Raw genomic sequence first — 14,708 nt, 5'->3', positions numbered from 1 at the left:
CTCTCTGAAATCAATAAAAATGTGTGTGTGTGTGTGTGTGTGTGTGTGTGTGTGCGTGTGTGTGTGTGTTTTAAAAGAAAGGCTGCAAAACCTCACCCTGCAGGGACTTTCACTGAAATGGTCTGGTCGTGTTTGCAGTGCTCCCCAAGTGATTACAGCATGCAGCCAGAGTGGAGCACTCCTGGGCCACAGTGTCCTTATCTGTGAGCCCAGAGAGAATCAGGCTCATCTCTCAAGTTCTTCCTAGTGGTAATTAAAAAAAAAAAAAAAATCTTCTTTAAAATTGCAAGTCAGCCAATACTTCAACCTCTGGTATTTCGTAACTTGGCCTTTTGGAATCCAGGATAACATGCTAGTTAGACTCGCCCTGCTGGGTCCCCTCTGCTGACCCCGATCAGGCACGCTTGCTCGGCTTTCTTTGTGTTCTGGCTCTCCAGGGATATTAGGGCGTAGCTTCAGCCTGCCTTTCAAAGCCTGCCCTGAAGGTTGAAAGCAAGTATTTGTGGTTGTCAGCACTCATCACACGGTTTGAATTGGAAGTTTCCCCAGTTTATAAGTGAAAGATTTCCCACCCAACAGGACGCACTGATAAAACATTTGACAAACTGTAATTCAGTCTAGGCTGCTTCTACTGATACCTGGCTTTATTCATTACCAGGGTATGTTCATATCTTGTGCCTATTAGTTAACCCACGTTTCTGTGCTTTTGAAAGCTTTTTTGTTAAGAAAGCCTCTAGACCTTATATTCTTGTAGTTTTCTTTATATATCCAAAATCCCAGGAAGAACTCTGAATTTCCTGTGATCATGGAGTTTGGGATTCAAGCCAAATACACTAAATCTTTGATGAAGGCCACGGTAGATATAGTGCTTGGCATTCAGCTTCATTCCACTCCCATCTCCTGTTATCTTGCACTGTAGATGATGGAAAGTAAGCGCTCGTGCACACACACACACACACACACACACACACACACACACACAGTTTCCCAGACTCCTTTGCAGCTGAGACTCTCAATAAGAAATGGTTCGGTCACACAGATGCACCTGTATGATTTGGAAGGTATAGTCTGGCTTTTACTTGACTTCTGTAAGTCATTTGAGACCCTGCAATAAATTACTTCCTCTTTTAAAAAAATTTCATGTGGTTTTTACATTGTTGTAATAATCCCTAGTGTTTGTGAGTGCTTTATCATTTATGAAGCATGTTGATGTATATTGTAAGGGTTTTTGTTTGAAGCATGACCCCAATCTGTTGAGGTTAGGAGGGCAGGTATTAGCTTGGCCACACATTAGAAAGTGTCAGGAATGATACACTAGTGGAGTTCTCCTCACTCCACATTAGGTACATTTCTTCTTACAGCACTGCTTTTCAGGGTTGGGATCTGTTGACGCTTCTGAACCTGGGGTTATTGTAAATCATCAAGTCCTTTCTGCAAGTTCCTCCACGTGGGTGCCACGTCTGCTCAGCCATGCACCTTTGTGTGGTGAACAACCTACCCGTGTACATGGCAGCCCTTGGTCTTACGAGTATAACAGCCTGGGATATTGACTATCTGATGCCTGGCAGTAGAGAGGAATGTTCTGAATTTCCCTGGAAGTGCACCCACTGAGTTGTAGTGGTACGAGGTCCAGTTGCTGCTTGCGTTTTAACTGTTAATTATTCCCCACAGGCATTAGTCACTGTTCCACTGGCCTTACTGCAAAAAGGCGCCCTTCAGTTCAACCCGCCGCTGTCAGACAAGAAGATGAAGGCCATCAACAGCTTAGGTGCAGGCATCATTGAAAAGGTGATTACTTAAGCCCCAGAACCACAGAGATTAATGTCAGATGACAGGAGTTCCTTCGCTTCTCATATCGAGAAGTAGTGGGTAATTTCTGTGTCCAAGTAAAATTTGAAGCTTTCCTTTTAATTTGAGTAATTGTTCCTGCAGAATACAAAAGGACATTATGAAAAGACTAGAGGCCCGGTGCACAAAATTCGTGCACGGCGGGTTGTGTCCCTCAGCCCAGCCTGCACCCTCTCCAATCTGGGATCCCTCTCACAATCCAGGACTGCTGGCTCTCCACCGCTTGCCTGCCTGCCTGCCTGATTGCCCCTGCTTCTTCCTGCCAGCCTGATCACCCCCTAACCCCTCCCCTGCCAACCTGATCGACGCCTAACTGCTCCCCTGCCGGCCCGATTGCCCCTAACTACCCTCCCCTGCCAGCCTGGTTGCCCCTTACTGTCCTCCCATGCAGGCCTGGTCCCTCCCAATTGCCCTCCCCTGCAGGCCTGGTCCCCCCCGAACTGCCCCCCCCTGCAGGCCCGGTCACCTCCCAACTGCTCTCCCCTGCTGGCCTGATCACCCACCACTGCCCTCCCCTGCTGGCCTGATCACCCACCACTGCCCTCCCCTGCTAGCCATCTTGTGTCCACATGGGGGCTGCCATCTTGTGTGTTGGAGTGACGGTCAATTTGCATATTACTCTTTTATTAGATAGGATAAGGAGAGCTAGCTGAGTTATGTGAATTTTAACCTCAGGAGGATGAATCTTGTTATTCATAATTTGAACTTGGTATATAAGTAAATTTTTTTTTTCTGCTTTCCACATCTGCCCTCCATTAATTAGCCCCAATGAGGAGAATGTTTTTCCCCCTCTGCCTTTAAAATCTCTTTCAGTAGAATCTGCCAGTGCTGCAGCAGGTATCGCAGACCTATACCTGTGAGGAGTCAGAATGTATCTTATGGACATAAGCCTCAAGGCCATGTCTCGGGGTGCTTTGCATTTTAGTTTAGCCTAGAGGCTGTCAGTGAGGGACATAAAAGGCCAGATGCTCATGGAAAGGAGAAAGGAGAAAGGAGGTGGGAACATGAAAGGGAGTAGTGAGGTTTTTTTGAACGTAGCGTTAGTTACGAGCCATAGGTTACTTCTTAGAGATTGCTGTACTTTTGATTCAAGAAACTCTTAACCATCTTCCTCTTGCTCACTTTCCAGATTGCCTTGCAATTTCCTTATCGATTTTGGGACAGTAAAGTTCAAGGGGCGGACTTTTTCGGGCACGTTCCTCCTAGTGCCAGCAAGCGAGGGCTTTTTGCTGTATTCTATGACATGGATCCCCAGGTAAAGTTATTGGTGAAGTGTGGTTTGAATTCCCTTATCACAGTTTAAAATTTGCTGTGGTAATTATTTACATATCAAGCTCAGAAACTAATGACATTTTGGACACTCTGGGTATTTGTTTATATTCTGGGAGGATACTTGGACTGGGACGTTTTCCATCTGCCATATTTTCTCGAAGTACTAATGTTACTGCCTGGGAAATGAGTTAGTCACTTGTGGAAACTGTTATTTCAGGCTGATGGGGGAACTCCTCAGGGAGAGGCCCCAACAGCACCGTGATGAGTGGTACTTGAAGAGCACTCTCCACAGGTCCCCCAAGTGGTGCTGTGAAGGGTGAGATGTGATTGGCCCGGGTGAAGGCAGGTCTCGGTGCCAGTAGATATGATTGGTGGGGAACAGAAAGGGGAGGGCATACTCACCACTTGAAAGGTATGCTAGTGCTCATGTCAGGCAAAAGAATCCCAGTTGTTTCTTTTCTGTCTCCATTCCAAGAAACATCTTAAAAGGTTTCTCATGGGAGCCCAGGGCAAATTTTCTTTACCATTGGAGAGAGCTCTTTCCATTATGTTATCCATAGCCTTTCCTACACAACCTCGTAACACTTCTTCTGAAACAAGTTCATATAAGGGAAAAGCCAAGAGAACCCTGAACTTGATACTTACACTGCTTCTTGAGTCTCTTCAGCAGGGAGCAGTAACAAAATGCATAGGCGAATAAGGAGTGTTTGTGAGGAAAACAGACTGGTGATGGAAGGGATAGGGGACAGTAGGAAATAATGAAATTTAACTGGCGAGAGCGACGCCATTTCTTTAGAACTGAACATTTTACCAAAGCACAAGGTGTAAACTGCTTTTCCCTTTCGTGTGTCCAGAAGAAACACAGCGTGTTGATGTCAGTGATTGCTGGGGAGGCGGTGGCCTCCCTGAGGAACCTGGACGACAAGCAGGTGCTGCAGCAGTGCATGGCCACGCTCCGGGAGCTGTTCAAGGAGCAGGTCAGAGACCCCTGCTCTCCGGAGCGGTGGAGCCAGACCCAGCCATCGCTACCAAGTGAAAGGAATCAAGGCAGTGGGCCCATTATTCTCTCTCCCAATATCCAACTGATCACCCACGTTTTCCTGCATTACTGTGTTAGGGCTGCCGTAACAAAATACCACGGCCTGGGTGGCTTGAACAGTGGAGGTTTATTTTCTGACCATTCTGGAAGCTAGAAGTCCAGGATCAAGGTGTCGTCAGGTTTCGTTTCCTTGAGGCTTCTCTCTGTGGCTGGCAGATGCCGCTTTCTTGCTGTGACCTCACATGGCTGCCTCTGTGTTGTCTTGTGTCCTGGTCTGTTCTTAAGAGAACACCAGTCATGCTGGATTAAGGCACCCCAACGACCCCATTTTAACTGCTCATTACATCATTAAAGGCTCTTTCTCAAATACAGTCACATTATAAAGTAGTGGTTGATTAGGGCTTCAACATATGGATTTTAGCAGACACAAATGTAGCCCATAACAGTACCCAATCCCTCTTACACTATTGTCTTCCTTCCCTTCCCCTCACATCATACACACCCCCTATCTTTCCTAAGGACGTAAAAGGCTCAGGATTTCCCATAGAGTCTGCATTTACCCAAACCCCAGTAGTCTTTGGCGACAATTTTCCCTTTAAAGGGACATTGCCCCAAATTTTCTTGTACCCCACATGTGTAGCTAGTCTCTCTTCTCTCAGAGGAGCTCAGGATACTTTTTATTTGCCAACTTACTAAATCTCACAGTCTCTGGAGATTTATAAATGGTGTGGCTTGTATCTTTTTCATATAAAGGAACAGAAGTCAAAAGAAGTGAAATGACTCAGAAGTTACATAAATTAGAGAGAGGCAACAGGGGTGTTAACTTAGGCATGATGTGATTATATTTCACAGTAGTCTCTAGCTGTGTGTCTTTGTCCAAAAATTTGTTTTCAAATTATTTATTCAGATCTAAGGACATAATTTCTATATAAATCTTTTTGATGGTGGTGCTTGTCAAAAGTCAGCCTACAAAATGATTTGAAACTTAGTGTGAAACAGATCCTTGGATAGCCGTCTGTGGGGGAGCCTGTTGAGAATTTCACCTTAAGGTCCTAGAACTCCAGTCTTCCCTTTCCGACTCTGGGCCAGAGACCCCTTTCTTTCCATCTCTGTAGCACAGGCCAGGCAGCGGGAAGGGAATGCCCATACTCTTAGCCAGTGGTGATGGCCCCAGGTAGGTGGGGGAGAAGGTGTGTTTGGCAGAAGGATAAAGTGAAAAGTGAGGAGACGCAAGTGGGGGTAGGTTGCAGAGCTGGGGCAAGAGGTAAAGAATAGTGCACAGATACGGGGAGTCATAACGGGGTCACAGGAACATAGAACGGCTGTTTCAGAATGGCTACAAGGAGCTCAACTTCTAATGGGAGGGAAGACTGTATGTTTATGCTTGTGTTGCATCATGTCCAGCTCGCTTCTTGATCCCATGTTATGATTGCTTCACATCAACACAGGAAGTCCCAGATCCCACAAAGTATTTTGTCACTCGGTGGAGCACAGACCCCTGGATCCAGATGGCGTACAGTTTTGTAAAGACAGGTGGGAGCGGTGAAGCCTACGACATCATTGCTGAAGAAATACAAGGAACCATCTTCTTTGCTGGCGAGGTGTGTATCATGATCCCGAACCCAATTACTTTTATTTTGATTACTTTCTTTTAATTAAAGTGATGTATGTCTAGAGTTTAAAACCTGTGTCAAATACTGTCAAGTCTTATGATGACAAACAACAGATGTCCTCTCAACATCCTCTTCAAAATCCCAGAGCAATTTTTAACTCTTTCTGTTATATCTTCTGGAATTTACTTTATGTTTTAAAATATTTATATTGTCTTCTGATTTAACAAGTTAGACATTATCTACTGACTTTCTGTCAGGTTAAAGATTTAGCCCATTTAGTCTCTTCACAACGTGGTTATTTCACAATGAAGTTGCTGTCGGTGTTTATATGATATGACTAAGTAAATGTCATTTACTGCCAAGCCAGGGTGTTCATTGATTCCATTCTTACACAGTCATAATAAGCCCTTTTTTTCACTAGCTTATTTCTTTTTTTAACTTTAAATATTTTTTTATTTTTCAATTATGGTTGACATACAATATACACTGAGTAGCCAGATTATTATGATCTCTGAACGCATAATAATCTGGCCACTCAGTGTATATCCTATCTAATAAAAGAGTAATATGCAAATTGACTGTCACTCCAACACAAAAGATGGCCGCCACAAGATGGCCAGCAGGGGAGAGCAGTTGGGAGGGACCAGGCCTGCAAGGGAGGGCAGTTGGGGGCAATCAAGCGTGCAGGGGAGGGCAGTTAGGGGTGACCAGGCCGGCAGAAGAGGGAAGTTGGGGGCGACTGGGCCTTCAGGGAAGGGCAATTGAGGGAGACCCAGGCCTGCAGGGGAGGGCAGTTAGGGGCAACAAGGCTGGCAGGGGAGCAGTTAGGGGGTGATCAGGCTGGTAGGCAGAAGCAGTTAGGGGCAATCAGGAAGGCAGGCAGGTGAGCAGTTGTGAGCCAGCAGTTCTGGATTGTGAGAGGGATGTCCCAGATTGGAGAGGGTGCAGGCTGGGCTGAGGGATCCCCCCGCACGAATTTTGTGTACCAGGCCTCTAAAATATATATATATATTTTATTAGAGGCCCAGTGCATGAATTCGTGCATGGGTGGTCTGGTCAGCCTGGCCAGGGGGAGGGGACATGGGCAGTTGGCCGGCCTGCCTGCTGGTCGAACTCCTGGTTGAGGAGACAATTTGCATATTAGCCTTTTATTATATAGGATATACACTTAGTGGCCAGATTATTATGTGTTCAGAGATCATAATAATTTGGCCACTCAGTGTATATTAGTTTCAGGTATACATCCCAGTGATTAGACATTACATAACTTATTAAATGATCCTGATAAATTTCAAACCCATTTGATATCATACACAGTTATTAGAATTATTATTGACTATATTCCCTTTGCTATAGTTTACATTCCCATGACTATTCTGTAACTATCAATTTGTACTTCTTACTCCCTTCACCTTTTTCAGCCATTCCCAACCCCCCTCCCATCTGGCAACCATCAAAATGTTCTCTGTAACTATGAGTCTGTTTCTGTTCTGCTTGTTTTTGTTTTTTAGATTCAATTGTTGATAGATATGTATTTATTGTCATTTTATTCATATTTTTAATCTTTTTTCTTCTTCTTCTTTTGAAAGAAGATCCTTGAACATTTCATGTAATGCTGGTTTGGTGGTGATAAATTCCTTTAGCTTTTCTTGTCTGGAAAGCTCTTTATATGTCCTTTGATTCTAAATGATAGCTTTGCTGGGTGGAGTCATCTTGGTTGTAGATCCTTCTTTTCATCACTTTGCATATTTCTTGCCACTCCCTTCTGGCCTGCAAAGTTTCTGTTGACAGATCAGCTGACAGTCTTATGGGTGCTCCCTTGTAGGTAACTGTTTTTCTCCTGTTGCTTTTAAGATTCTTTTTGTCTTTAACCTTTTGCATGTTATTGTGTGTGTTTTTTAAATTTATCTTTATTATTTGAAAGTATTACAGATGTGGTTGGGTGGTGCTTCAACATGGTCTAAAGCTGTCCACCAGTTGCAGTGGCTCTGGGGCCTCCTTGGAGGTGCAAGCCTAGGTTAGCTGCCTCTTGTGTTCTGCTTGGGGCCCCCAGCATAAGATACTAAGTGATCGGAAAATTGCTGCTACTTGTGCTGGGCTTGGAGGTGTCCAGGTGAGGTCAAGCTGCTCACCAAGGCTGGCTGCTGCTAGTGTGTTGGGCCTGGGGCCACTTAGCAAGAAGTACTGGGCACACCAAGGCCAGATGCTGCTTGTTTGAGAAATTTTAGGAAAGTCTGAAGTGTGAGTCAAGACAGCAATTTGTATAGAAAAGCCACTGGAAACCGCTTGCGTGGGCCTGCATTTGGGTGGGGTAGGGCCTCAGGGAATCACCAGGACAGGGCCAGCAGTGTGAGCCAGGTTGGAGACCAGATATGGCACCTGTCTGCTAGCTCTCGGGGGAGGGCTCAGAAAAGGCACAATGGCCTTGGCCAGCACTTCTGTCGGGGAGAGAACGATGCCCCACCATGTCTCACCCTGATGCCAAACAATTCAGTTCCTCACTTTATGTCTGGTGCTTTTCAAGCTGTTGCCCTGGTGCTGGAGCTCAGAGGAAATGAGTCTGAATCAGTCTATGCATGAGCCCTTTAAGAGGAACTGCCTGGTACTCCAGCAGCCTCTGTCTCACTCAGCCACAATCCCCACTGGTTTTTACCACAAAACATTATGGGGACTCCTCTTCCTGGCACTGGAACCCCAGGCTGGGGAGCCTCGTGTGGGGCTGGGACCCCTTGCTCCTCGGGGAGGGCGGGGAGGAGTTACTTCCAAAGCCAAGATAACCTTCCCGATTTTCAGCTGCCACACATGGTTACAGGACCAACCCATTTGCATTTCCTCCCCTCCTGCCAGTCTCCATGTGGCTTCTTTTCTATTGTTTGTTGTAGGAATTCTTGTGTGTGTTTTTTATCTTTATTATTTGAAAGTATTACAGATGTGGTTGGGTGGTGCTTCAACATGGTCTAAAGCTGTCCACCAGTTGCAGTGGCTCTGGGGCCTCCTTGGAGGTGCAAGCCTAGGTTAGCTGCCTCTTGTGTTCTGCCTGGGGCCCCCAGCATAAGATACTAAGTGATCGGAAGCTAGATTTCATTGCTGGATCATATACTAATTCTATTTTTAAGGTTTAGATCCACTATAGTTTTCCACAGCAACTGTTTTCCACTTGCACCAACAGGGCACAGGAGTTCAAGTTTCTGCACATCCTCAACACCGCTTTGTTTTTTTTATAACTATCCTAATGTAAGCGATCTTCTTTCTTGTTTTAATTCTTGGAGTCTGAAGCTTTAGTTATGAAGACTTCACTTAATCCCCCTTTTGTTTGGCACCTTACCTCTGCCCTCTCCCTCAGACACCCTGGAGGTTTTGGGAGTGTAGCAGATGGCAGTGGGAAACCTGGGGAGGGACCAGAATGCTCTTCATAGCCTTTAATTCTGTTTTCACCTACGCCCAACCTCTCTGCCTGCATGGTTCCTGGTGCTCTCAGTGGCTGAGACTTTTTAAGGATTCTTTGGGGTGAATTGGCTTGCTTTTGTTATCACTTCATCCTATCCTATCCCCCAAACTTAGCAGTGACTTCTCAGCACTTTTATCTGCTTTCATTCTTTGTAATAGTTTGGAATTATCACGGTCTCTAGCTTTATCTACAATAGAGTGGGTGTTTTTACTTTTTCTAATAATTTTTAAATGATCACAAAAGACCATCATGTAGAAACCAGTGATCTTTGATTAGTCCTTGGCCTGTGAAGAGCCAGCTTTGTAGGAACGGCGTGTAACGGCTGCATACCTGGCAACAGTCAGCTGCTTCCAGGTGATGGCCGTATTATGCTGATGTGCCCTAGATGATGAGCAGGATGTAGAACCTTTTTGCTTTCCTTTGCTAGTTACTTTCTTATAAAACCCATTTCTTTGTGGTTTCTACCAGTCACTCTCTCCTCCTACTAATTGTATTCCTGCTGACCTGATCCTTCCATTTATTGGAGTTTTTATCACTTCTAGGTTCCATGTCACATCCCTTTCACCCCAGCCATCAATTTAGGTGACATGGAACCTAATGTAGTTCACATGGAACTTTCTTATCCATTTTCCAAGACTTGCTCACTCCATTTCATTCTATGGGAAAGTAGCCATATCCCAGGCCTACTTTCCTGTTCTAGGTTTGCATATTGTTCCCACTACAAACTCCTGGAAAGCGAGGTTATCCCATTGACAGCCCCTCAACCTTTTGACTTTTCCCTTCCTGTTTTACCGGTCCGTCCTTTGAGTACCTCAACTCCATCCTTTTGTTCCACCCATCTAGCAAAACGTCAACTGTGGATTAAATGTGATTCAATTTCTGTGCTTGTTTCATTTATTGCTGACTTAAGAGCTAGATTACTTGTCTGATGAGAAGCACTATATCTTATTCACTGCACTTAATTCCAGTACTTGGCATATATAAGTACCTTTTTGAATGCCAAACAGTACTTCACACGAGTGCTGAATACATTGTAGAATGAATGCATTTGGTAAAGCATGGAAGATCACCAGAAAAGGTCAAGTGCTATATGGGTGAGTACCATTAGCATCAGCACACAGGAGTCTTTATTTTAGGAGGATCAGAAGGCATAAGTTTGGATCATCTTTGATTATCACCTGAATTCCTTATACGTGACCTCAAATTATGCAATTATTTTTTACAGGCAACAAACAGACATTTCCCACAAACGGTTACAGGGGCCTATTTGAGCGGTGTTCGAGAAGCAAGCAAGATTGCAGCATTTTAAATGGATTTTGTCTAGACCCAGCTTTCTTTTGTACCTCAAGTGGGAAAGTTTGAAACACGTTAACCTCACTTTCATAAAATCAAACAAAACCCTCTCTGGATAACAAAACTGAAATGTTTCTAAGGTGGTTTGATAATGTAAACCCATGTCACCACTCTGAAAGCATTAGCCCTAAGAACCAATTTATAAGCACTTATACATTTTATTTCATTTTCCACAAGTCTAGTGCGAAATCTTCTGGATTTCAGAAAAAGGTAGGATATAAGCTTAAATTAAGAACTTGAATATGATTCTTCCATGGTTGGAGAGTCCCTTAAATTTGACCTTTTGTTTAGCTGATCAATTCTCACACATTGAGAAATCATTAAAAAACCAGATAGAGCCATGTATTTTTCTTCTATGACAACTTATCACTACCTTTGCCAATGAGCCTTAAGATTTTTGTATAGCTCCAATATTGAGCTTTTACTTAAAATTTAGATAGAAATCTTTCCTTTTTGGATACAGCACAAACTCTTCAGTCAAAAGTTAATGATACTTCTAGACTACTTTATATTATACTTCCCATTGGGTTTTCAAAAGAAATTTAAATTCAGGTATCTTTTGTGATAAAACATTTTAGATTTGTGCACTCATTGGCAAAAGAGCAAAATTTTCAATTCTTAAGTAGTACCAGGTTTGTACCATTGAAAATGGGGTAGAGATATTGTGGTCTTCATACTAGACATAAACTATAGGGCTATTTTTCTTTGAGCCAAGTTTGGGCAGATGGCACACTTTAAATAGCCTTAATTTTGGCAACTACTAGCAAAAATATCTTGTCAGAATAATAAAAGCCTCTTCGCACTGTCTTTTTTACAGAATTATGTTTTCAGTATTCCATAGGCAGGTCCACTGGAAAACTGCAGGAAAATGTGATATCCTGGTAAATATTACATATTTTATAAGCCATATCGTAAGAGCCTGAGAACATGGCAAATACTTCCTTTCTCCTTTTTTCACTCATGACCAAAAAAATGTCATTAAAAAATAGACATTGATTTCAGGGTCTTCAGGATGCTTAACTTGCCAAGAAATTTCAGTTTACAGGTAAAAACATGGATAACAAGTTCTTTTGTTTTAAAATCTCTGAACAGGTTTTTAAGTTATATCCGTCTGCTTTAAAAAAGGACTCAAAAACAAAGGGGATGCAAAATAATTTTAAAGCCACTTTTCAAAATATTAGGTATTTTTTAAATTTAGAGTCCGCTTATAAATACAAAGTATCATGTGCAAAGAATGTATGGTGTCTTTGGTGAACTCAGACACACTTCCACTCCCATCCAAGTATGATACAAATCAAAGAAAAATAAAGGATATTAGTTTCTGTGTTAACACAGGGAAATATTGCTATTTATCTGATGAGACTCGGTACTATTTGGGGAGTGTTCCGCTTTAATGTGTTAAACATTTAAAGAATAGCATGTGTTAAGTGATAAATGCAAAATATTTTATGTTTGAAATGGTTCACAGTAAATTATTACTTTAGTCTCTGGGCACTTAAACTTGTGCTACAAAGGAAAACCTACTTAATAAAGTATGGTAAATGTATATAAAAAAATCCTCATTGTCTCAAGTGTCTACATCTGACATTTTGTTCTTTAAGGTACTTTCCTTTAAATTCTTGAGTTACTTTGAATATGTTTTTCATTGTTCAGAAGATTTTGTAATTAAGTAGCTGTGAATATACTGTTTTAACTGCAGATTGTGAACAGCTTGTTGTGTAAAATTACTTAATAAAAACTAGACTTGTTTTTCAAATACTCGGTGCATTGTAGTAATGAAAACACACTTATTAAATAGTTACATTTTCACCACGAACTTTACACCCACCACCTCAATGCCTTCACCTCCAAACCCTCTTTTAGACCTTTTAGGTCATAGGCATTACTCTATATCCCCTTTCAATTACAGCTTAACCTTGATCAACTTACTTTTGTAAATCACTTCTGGTTTTCCCAGGCAATTTCTTTGTAGTGTACTTAGTTAATCACTGCACAACACTCTAAATTACATAGGCTTTAAGTGATAAATGCAAAATATTTTACATTTGAAATGGCTCACAGTAAATTATTACTTTAGTCTCTGGGTGCTTAAACTTGTGCTACAAACAAAGGAAAAACCTACTTAATATTAAGTATGGTAAATGTATATATTTTTTAAAATCCTCATTACTTGTCTCCAGGACTAAATTCATTTAAAAACCCATGTTCTGAAATTCTCATATGTAATGCTATAAAAACCTCTAAGTTAAGACATCAAATGTGAGAGACAAAAGCATGTTCATTACTTTTATTGACAAAGTTTATAGGAACAAGTTATATTTAAAATCAAAAGCCAATTCGTAGGTCTTAGTTTATTTCATTCGTTTATTAAGTGTATCTTTTTCTAACGTCTTAACAACTTTATCAAGAAACAAATCAAACTGTGAAAATACCTGTTAACAACCAACAGATGTTTACATATTTCTGTTCTATGATGCAAAGATAATTTTATTTTAAATACTCAAATGGTTTATCAAAAGGCCTAATTCTCTCATAAGCAGCATTTTTTAAAATTCAGAAATTATTAAACTGATTAAGACAGTCAATTTAAAAGACAAATTAGTTTCATTCAGGGGTGGCCCGTATGTTGAATCACCTAGAATCCTGATTAGCCAAAATTTAAAACCTAATAGCTCTAATTCCACAGACACATTAAATTTCCTTAATGTTAAAAATAAGTCTTACCATTTTTGAGAAATATTTTGTCAGAGATACTACTGCCTACACAATATCTTCTTCTGGCATTACACCTTGTACTTTTTGTCATAATTATAAAGGTCCAGGTTTCCTGTAAATACCAGCATTTTATACGGGCAAAAGCAGTTAATAAACAATCAGTCATTTATTATAAGCCAATGTTCTTGTACTTAATCCCAATTTTCCCTAAATTTTTGAAAATCTGATGTGTTGATTTTGGTCTATCCTTAATAGAAAATGTGTCTACAGACAATGGTTGCAGAATTGAAACTAAAACTAAAAATTGATGACACTTTCAAAGCAAAGTAGAGATCTGTGTCCTTCAGTTTTTCTTTACTGAATTCTGACACCACTGCTCTGTGATACCATCTGGCTGAACACTGACATTTCAGTTTATGACTGTAAAGATACCTATCTATACGGGTTTAAAAATTGATCTCACAAAAGAAATAAAAAAACTATATACAACCAATTTGTTTTTGAAAATACAAAAATAACATGTCACTTTTGTCATGCTGACAAATTGACATATCTATACATGCAGGAGAAAAGTTCCAATTTACTCATCTGGACAGCTAAAGTTTGTACATTCTTAATATGATGAACACACTGCCATTGAGTTTTTACACTGACATGTGTTGTATTCAAAATATGTCATATTCTAAATACTGCATTGGTTTCTGCATGTATAAATGCCAGTTATAATAGTTTCTGTCCTCAATTAAAAATGTCTTAAACAAGCTAGTATTAACTGCACTAATAACTATAACAGTTCAAGAACCTATGACCTTATATAAAGAAATCCAAAATGTACAAAATGCAACTATAAAAGCAAGGAACAATTACTGCCATGCAAAATTTTAAACTAAAAACTGCATAGAAATGCAATTTAAAAAATGGCAAATGCAAATTTATGTTAACACCCAAGATAAAAAAAGTCAGCAGCAAATTCTACCAACACAATGCTTGCAAGCATTTAGAAAAGGAAATACATTCTCTTTGCTGGTATAATGGTATAAACGAAATCTTTAAATCCATGGAACAAGTCATCTGTCTCTGTCTTCTATCTCAAGAAATTAGCTGTAATGAAAAGAGAAACATTATTTTCCCATACCAAACATACAATATTAGGTATAAATAAGGCATAAAACTTTACTTCATTTTTAAACTTTATTTAACTATTGTGACCTTGGGAAATCAGCTGGGATCCACAGAAACTATAGCTATTGTTGATTTTCTCCTGCCTTTGACTGGTGGACAGAAACATGTGCTCAAGTAGTTGTGTGAGTGCTCTGAGATGCCCAGTAGACAGAACCTGCATTTTCCTCATCTAAGGTCAGGTGTTGTCACTAATGTGCAGGATTTATTTTTTAAGCTCTAAAATGGGAATGAAAAGATC

The 14,708-nt window shown here is 41.1% G+C and overlaps 2 protein-coding genes across 2 annotated transcripts in view; one reads left to right on the top strand and one right to left on the bottom strand.

Moving 5' to 3' along the window:
• KDM1B (lysine demethylase 1B) overlaps positions 1 to 12,322 on the top strand; it is a 46,687-nt gene extending 34,365 nt beyond the window's left edge. The window contains exons 18-22 of the mRNA XM_028152347.2: positions 1,672 to 1,788; positions 2,978 to 3,103; positions 3,975 to 4,097; positions 5,608 to 5,760; positions 10,446 to 12,322. Coding sequence (XP_028008148.2) covers positions 1,672 to 1,788; positions 2,978 to 3,103; positions 3,975 to 4,097; positions 5,608 to 5,760; positions 10,446 to 10,529 — 603 coding nt within the window. The 3' untranslated portion in view covers positions 10,530 to 12,322. The remainder of the gene's footprint in view (positions 1 to 1,671; positions 1,789 to 2,977; positions 3,104 to 3,974; positions 4,098 to 5,607; positions 5,761 to 10,445) is intronic.
• A 524-nt stretch (positions 12,323 to 12,846) lies between these two features.
• The window catches only part of DEK (DEK proto-oncogene), a 42,001-nt gene continuing 40,139 nt past the window's right edge, over positions 12,847 to 14,708 (bottom strand). The window contains exon 11 of the mRNA XM_054721438.1: positions 12,847 to 14,389. Within this exon, the coding sequence (XP_054577413.1) occupies positions 14,378 to 14,389 (12 nt within the window). The 3' untranslated portion in view covers positions 12,847 to 14,377. The remainder of the gene's footprint in view (positions 14,390 to 14,708) is intronic.

The sequence above is a fragment of the Eptesicus fuscus genome, chromosome 9 (genome assembly GCF_027574615.1).
Source record: "Eptesicus fuscus isolate TK198812 chromosome 9, DD_ASM_mEF_20220401, whole genome shotgun sequence".
NCBI classification, from domain to species: Eukaryota; Metazoa; Chordata; class Mammalia; order Chiroptera; family Vespertilionidae; genus Eptesicus; species Eptesicus fuscus.
This window is presented reverse-complemented; position numbering and strand designations above follow the sequence as displayed.